Source organism: Pteropus vampyrus, unplaced genomic scaffold (assembly GCF_000151845.1).
Source record: "Pteropus vampyrus isolate Shadow unplaced genomic scaffold, Pvam_2.0 Scaffold156, whole genome shotgun sequence".
Taxonomy (NCBI): Eukaryota; Metazoa; Chordata; class Mammalia; order Chiroptera; family Pteropodidae; genus Pteropus; species Pteropus vampyrus.
The window spans coordinates 390,837-398,494 of record NW_011888937.1 but is presented as its reverse complement, the minus strand read 5'-3'; the positions used below and the strand labels follow the sequence as shown (position 1 = coordinate 398,494).

General features: G+C 47.4%; 1 protein-coding gene across 1 annotated transcript in view; it reads right to left on the bottom strand.

The window, feature by feature from the left end:
- REEP1 (receptor accessory protein 1) overlaps window positions 1-4,505 on the bottom strand; it is a 63,388-nt gene extending 58,883 nt beyond the window's left edge. The window contains exons 1-2 of the mRNA XM_023536418.1: window positions 4,477-4,505; window positions 3,738-3,810 (exon numbers count right to left, since the gene is read on the bottom strand). Of these exons, the coding sequence (XP_023392186.1) occupies window positions 3,738-3,810; window positions 4,477-4,505 (102 nt within the window). The remainder of the gene's footprint in view (window positions 1-3,737; window positions 3,811-4,476) is intronic.
- Between the last annotated feature and the right edge of the window lie 3,153 nt (window positions 4,506-7,658).

Genomic DNA, 7,658 nt, shown 5'->3' with positions numbered 1-7,658 from the left:
CTGTTAAGATTCAGCAAGCAATCCACAGATGCTGTGCTTATAGTTGACTCAAAACGCCACACCAGAAACCAAGGCCAGCTGCCTCCAGTGTCAGTCTAGGCACTGCTCAGCAAGGAGCACCTGACTTGCTGAGGATATACCTGGATGTGGCTTGGGTTAGGCCACGAGTTGGGGGAGGCGGGGTTTCAGGGAATCCTCTGGGCAGAGTGACCTCTGTTATCCAGTATGATGACATCACGGCTATGGCAGCACTGTGTCCATCGCACTGGTAGCGGGGAAGGCTCAAGAGGGAACAATGGATACTGCCGGCACTTCTGTACAGAGCAAGGCTCACCTTGGCCCTCACTCCAACAATGTCTCCCTGTAAGTCCCTGGTGCCCCCTGTGCGCAGCCAAATGGGCACTGGTACTCAGAGCGAGCAGGTCCGTCACCGGGAAAAATCTACTCGCGGAGGCAGCCCCTTTATGAGGCTTGTGCCGCTGGACAGCCTCCATCTCACTCAGCCGCTGGAGACCAGGCAGCCCCACATCCTCGCCCCATCCTACTTTCTGCCGTTGCAGGGTGATTTCTTGGATTTCTCCCTAGTTGTAAGGCTTGTTTATCTAGATCCCAGGTGATTTCTCCTTGCTGCTGCTCCTTGTTTCCGTCACAACTTTGATTTGGTTGCCAGAGGGATGAACAGAGCCTCTATCATCTACGTTATTTTTTCCCCTCCCTCCTGTATATTTTTTATTACTAGCATCCAAAGCCTTCTAATTTGGGAGTTGTCTCCTAGCATCAGTGTCTTTGTGGGAGGCAAGGCCTGTTATCTAGGCTTGGAAAAGTCAAACACCCCTATGTAGCATTTTGGATTTTCAGGGGATATTCCAAAGGTACAGGCAGCTGACAGCCAGTGTCCGTGGTGGTGACATTGGCAGCAGCTTCCCAATCAGACTCTTCCTGTGGCATAAGCTAGGCTGTCACTCAATGCAAACAAGAAACTAATTTCTAAATATCTCTCTCTAGCCTTCTAGATAGTTCCACAAGTACCCCAAAATTCCTTTCTGTTTAAGTTTTTGTCCAAAGATCTTCACCAGTGCAGTAAGTTTGGAATGACATAAGAAGCTATGAATTTTGAGAGCGGTGTTTCTCAAATTCTTGTGAAAAGTCCAATTTTTATTCAAGAGGTCTAGGTAGGGCTTGAGATTCTTCATTTCTAACAGATTCCCAGGTGATGTTGATAATTCTAGTCCACAGACTAAACTTTAGGTATTGAGACTGAGAGCACTCAATGCTTGTAGAGAAGAGGCTAGAAAGGAAGAAGGAGCAAGATGAAGAGTGTTTAACACTGTATAATGGAGTCTGAATCGCTCTTGCAGGTGACAAGCAGCCATTAAAGGATCCCAGGGGAGTGAAATGAATAGACTACAGTTTTAAAAAGGCTTCTATGAGGTATGTAAACAAGAGTGTGAGATCAGGGCACGGATGCAGAGGAACCAGTCAGGAAGTGTGGTAGGCAGAAAAAGAGCGCCCCCCGCCGCCCGACCCCAATGTCTTCATCCTTGTTTTCAGAACCTATGAATATGCTACCTTGTATGGCAACCGGGACTGGATTATCCAGGTGGGCTAATGTAATCACATGAACACTTAAAAGTGGAAACCCTTTCCTGGCTGTGGTCACAGGGAGATGTGACCATGGAAGGATGGTCAGGGGTGCAACATTGTTGACTCTGAAAATGGAGAAAGAGGCTCGAACCAAGGTGGCCTCCAGAAAATGAAAAAAGGCAAGGAAATGAATTCTCCTTTAGGACCTTGTGCTGTTTTAAGCCATGAGTTCATGGTAATTTGTTACAGTGACAATAAGAAACTAATACTAGAGGTTACTGCAACGTTCCAGGGAAGAAATGATGAGAACTTCATTTAAAAGAGTGGTGGCAGAAAAGGAGAGACTTGGTTTGAAAGATTATTAAGGGGGACAGAGATGAAGGGACGTAGTTACCAATCAGGTGTGTGTATGGGGCTGGGTAATGAGGAAGAGACAGAGGTAGAAGGAAATTGCCAGATTGCTCTCTTGGACAAATGCGTCTATGGTCAAAAGGACGCAAAGAAGTGAGCACGCGAGTATGAGTGTGCGAGTCTCCCCTAATACTATACAGCTCCTTTCTTCCAATTCCATTTTTTACCAAGAAATCTAATCTTGACTCTCAAGCTCTCCCTACTGGGAAAAGCATGTGTTCACCAGCCAACACAAACAGTTGTTCTGTTTTGTCAGTTATATTTTTCACCCTAAATTAATGAATTATCATTTTAGTCATAAATTAGTCTCCTATGAGTTTAGTCAGAGCAAAACAATTTGCCTGAGTTTGCTCTCTCCCAGATGAACTGACAGAACTGAATTTCTGCCCCTGCAAAAGAGAGGATCAGGCCTTGAACTGCGGTGGCCCCAGTTTTGTCTCCTCATCTGGCACAGTATCCCTGCGCCCTATACTGGGAAGAGTCAGGGGTAGGGAGACCTGGTAGAGGCTGCCTACTACTTAACCCCTATGCCAAGTCAACTGAGAATCATGAGGTTTTGTACTTGCAACTTAACAGCTATTTATAGTTCACACTCTGAGGAACTCGCCCCTGTCTGGATCCCCTGCTTAGGTAGCAATGCAGTCCTGGGAAACCAAGAGTGCGGAGTGAGTTCTGGTTGCAGTTGATCTGGAGGTGGCTGGTTTCATCATAAAAACAACTTGGGGAACCTGAGAAAGAATATAATGACTTTCCAAATCCACCGTGAATTATTTCTTTACCTGCACCAAACTTGTCAAGTGACATCTTCAAAAAAAAAAAAAGGGACAACAAGGACCCTTTGTCTTTCACACCAGGGCCTGGGACTGTTATCTACTCACTGCTCAGGTGAAGAAGCTGAGGCTCTTGGAAATTAAGCTTCCTGCCCAGCATTGCATCAGTCTAATGTAGAACCAGGACTTGACTTCAGGCTCTTGATGACAAAATCTACATCCTTTCTACTCTGACCTGGGTTTCTCTCCTTCCCTCACAATCCCTTCCCACGGGTCTGTCATTCAGGAGTGGTCTGATGGTTCTCCTCCCTAGAGGTTCCCAGCACATCTAGGGCTGTAACTGTGGCTCCCAAATCACCCAACAGTAAAATACCCACCAAGCCAATAAGTACTGTGGCTCCCTTTCCCACATGTTCAGCTTTCTACTATATGCTGTGGGGAGTCATAGAATGATGAACTGCTCCTGCCCTCTAAAAATTTAGAAAGCAACAGGGCTTAAATCATGGGGTATTTAAACTGCAGAACTGGAATGGGCACCAGAGTCACAGAGCCAGGAGCTGAAACAGTTCTACTGGACTCTAGGGTCCATGCTCCTGCCCCCGATGCCACACTGTCTCCCAATAATGGTGCTTTATGGTCCACACAGTGTTTTCCAGACAAAGAAACTGAGGCTCAGATGGGTGAAGTCTCTCATCCAAGGCCAAACAGTGGTATGTGGCACACGGGGGGCCTTCGATTCCATGGACTATTTCCTTTCGCCAGTACCTCCCTGCTTTCCTCACTTCGACACTAGTTCTAAAGAGGAGGTCTAGACAGAGGAGAAGATTCCTGGGCCACACCAGGCAAGTCTCATGAGAAAAAGAGTAATGAAGGGACTCCTTTGCCCTGCTGCCAGTGCTCACACCAAAGAGAGCACCCAGCTTCTCCCACCAGTTCACACCCAGTTTCCCCCACCCAAAAAGTGCTACTTACATATTCTTTAATGTCTTTCGATTTCACAGCCTTGTATGAATAATATGCAGGGTAAAGGGTGCCAAATATAAGCCTGGAGGGAAGAGAGAAAAAAAGAGAAATGTGATTTTCATTCATCTTCTTTGATGGGAAATGTCTGTCTTCAGTGCCAGGAACAGTTCTTTAAGCTACAGAAAATGCTGCTGTGGGGCTTGATTTACTTTTCTGAAAGCCCTGAAGGTTTTTAGCTCCTGGCTAGGATGTGCTTAGGAAACTCCTGTTAATGAATGGCTCCACATCCACCTTCCTCCAGTCTATACTTTGGCAACGTGGAAGGGTGATCTGGGGTCATGGAAGCCAATGCGGATGGAGGTGGGAAGCTAAGCTGAGCAGCCAAGACCCCTGATCCCTTTCTGATGTCCTATAAAGCCCACCCGCACACTGGGCTTCCTTCACCATTAAAACCTTTTCACTAAAAGCTCCTTCAGATTTTACTCCTCTCATATTAGATTTCAGCATCCTGCAGCCAGAATCAGCTTTTCAATTGTAAATCCATTCAAGCCACACCCTCCTTCTGCCACACACATCCCCACCCTGCATTAACCTGCTTCTCACCGCTCTTATGATGAAGCAGCAAAAATAACACCAGCATAACTGGCCATCAACTCTCACTGATCCATGTCCAGGGCTGGCTGCACCAGGTCACTAAATAATTTGACTTTCAGCCCTGCCTCTAAGGACCAGCACAGCATAGCTCTACCTGACCTCATTCTCTCCAACCTGCTCCATCCCCCCGCCAAGCCTTTCTCCATGCTGTTGTCTCCTTCTGCAATCTTCCCTCCCCCTTCTTTGTCTGGTTAATGCCTGTTCATCCATCAGATCCCAGCTCCATAATGACTTGTTCAAGGAAGCCTTCCCTGACCTCCCAACTAGGTCAGCCTCCCCACTGCACTCGCATAGCCCTATGTACACATTGTCAGAGTGCTCTTTGACTATCGTTTGGCTGATACTCTGATTGACAAGATCTCCCCACTAAACTGTAAGTGCCTTCAGGGCACAGAATGGATCTGTTTTACTCAACAATATATTCCCAGAACCTACCATGTTAGTAGGCTGTCAATGGATATTTTAAAATGTATGACCTGACAGAATGTTGGAGCTAGAAAGGTCTAATCCTTTCACCTAACAAATGCAGTCACCCCCAGGTGTCACTTCAGGTGCAAGCTGATTTGGTACAGGAGCTGTGCTGGCCTCCAGCCCAACAGGAGCCAATATATCCTGTGACAATCCACAGACAGAGCTTCCAGGATCCCTGCAAGGAGACTCCACACTCTGGAAGCTCAAAGCCCTGGCTCTCTCATCAGGTATTTAGAGGTCATACAAGAGAACTCAGAGTCTAGACACAATTTACCAAGCAGCGGTCAGCTTTCCATAGCGCTGTGGCCAGGTAACATCCTGACATGCTACATTCATCAGGTTTCCAGGGAAAAACAAAGCTAATGGAATTGAGTCAGTTTCTGATGCTGAAAGAGTTTGGTACCCTCAGCTCACACAGGTCTTGCGCTAACTGCTTCACAGGCATCACCTCAGTCCTCAGACCGCCTTAGTTGTGGGAACCTCTTTCATAGGCAGGACACCAGGACAGAACTGTTGGTCATTTGCTTGTCTAAGGTTCCACAACCATTAAGGAGCAAAGCATGTGACGACTGGCTGATGTCTGCTGGGGGCCCATGCAGGGCAGCCTCCTCCGAGTCTGGCTTTTTGCTAACACTGCCCACTGGCTTGGAGAGCAAGGCCATCCTCTGGGAAGGCTGGGATTATGTGTGAGGAGCAAGATAAGCCAGCAAAGGGGACAAAAGGACACCTCAAAGGAAGGGAAAAACCCTGCCCGCCTCTCAAGCACCCTCAGATACCAAAGAGTCTGCCTTCCTCCATGAGGCCTTTCCCAACCACATCACCCTTTGAAGATCAGGTTCTTCTCCCTGCCTTCCTGCTACAACATCCCTCTTTCTTAGCCCTTATCTACACCACCACCCCTTGCAGTGGTTTATTCAGCTGTCTATCCCTCCGACATTGTATGTTCCACAAAGCCAAGGATGGTGTCTGTCTCCTTCATAACCGCACCCCCTGGGCCTGGCAAGTGCTCAATAAGTACACGGAGCAGTGTTCACTGTGTAACGTTGCAGAGAGTGGTGAAGCAAAGGTCAGAGCCATCCACAACACATTAGTGACCTTGGGACTAAGGTCTCAGCAGCAAGAGGGATGCCAGATGGCAATGGCTGATTCAGCAAAGCCTCAGACACAACGCCACTGGCTCCTCTGGTCCAGATGCCCAGGTTATTAGTCACATCTGCCAGGAGAGTTTTCAGTCCCTGCCCTGAGGCAGCATGTGACAGCAGAAGAGAGACAGGTGGAAAGTACACAGTTACTCACCATCCACTTGATTTGCTGTGAACTCCCATGAGAAGTAACCTCTCTAAGTGGTCAGAGAACTGGGAGGGAAGCCTCAGTGGCACCCAGATGGGGAAGCTTATGCTCCATCTGCTGGGCTCCTAATGTGAAATGGCTGCCAGTGTCCTCCTGCCTGACCCTCATTTGACAGCACAGGGACAGCAAGACAAATTTGCTTTTCAGTCCCTAAAAGCTCAATAACTCTGGCAGGTAAAGGAGCACACTTAGCATTTCACTGCCCAGGCAAGGGAGAAAGGGATTAAAATGGCAAGTTCTTCTAAATCCATTCTGGAGAAAACAAATAACAAATGAAGCAGGTCCAAGCCAAAAGAATTTGGGACTTATGTCCAAGTAGATGATGTCTCCTCACAAAGCCCTTCTACATGGGCCCCACGGCCTTCCTTCCCAGCCTCACAGCCTGCCCCTTCCTTAGCCTCCAGATCTCATAGCCAACAGCTGTCCCCCAATAAGCCATGCTCACTCACAGTGCGACTGTCTGCCTGCTCTTTCTCCTATCTGAATCTTAGTGCATGATCTTCCCACAACCCCACAACTTTGCCCCCACTAATCCTTTAAGATCCATCTCAAAAAAAGCTACTTCTGTCTTTGATCACTTATCCCTCAAAAATTTCTCAATATTCTTTAAGTCTATTACAGCCCTTATGTAGTAATATTAATAAAACATTAAAATAATGATATTAATATCATTGAGAGCTCATTAATGCCAGGCACTGCTCTATAAGTTGTATACATTCTCTTGCTTATATGGGATAGAAATTCTTACTACTCCATTTTACAGACACTCATATGGGATAGAAATTCTTACTACTCCATTTTACAGACTGGAACACTGAGGCCCAAGGAAACACAACTTCCAGGAACAGAGCTGGGATGTGGACCCGGGCAGCCTGACAACAGGGTCTGTCTTTCTTCTCCTAGGCTGCCTGTGCTGGCTGAGTCAGTCTCGTCATTTAGACCATGCAATCTTGGGTAATTAGTGGGGGCCCCATTGCCGAGCACAGCCCCTGCCCAGGTGGGTCCTTAAAAAATGCTGAGTGAATAAAGAACAAAGAATTGCAATCTCTCTCTAAGGAACTTAACCCACTTGATAGATTCACAAAATTCTCTCTACAAGGTCAGGAGGAAAGCAATACAACACTTACGAGGATCTACAGCTACTGAATGTTCACCATCAGCTGCAGCAAAGAGAAGGTGGAAGGCTTGAGTGCGACCTTCTAGAGAGGAGCCCGGGCTCTGTGCTAACACACTCCTCCCAGTTGTCTGAGAATGGAGTCTCACACTGCACCTTGCAGCCTGAGAGCTCTGCACCCACCCTACTGTCTCTACTGTCATTTACTGTGACCCTGAAGCCCTCCACCCCTAACTTACTGGCTCCATTTATTTGCCTGCTGCATTTCTCCTATCTTTTCCCTTCGTTCCTCCTCTCTCTCCAAGTTAGCAACCTCTTCCACAGCTGTAGCACTAGAAGGG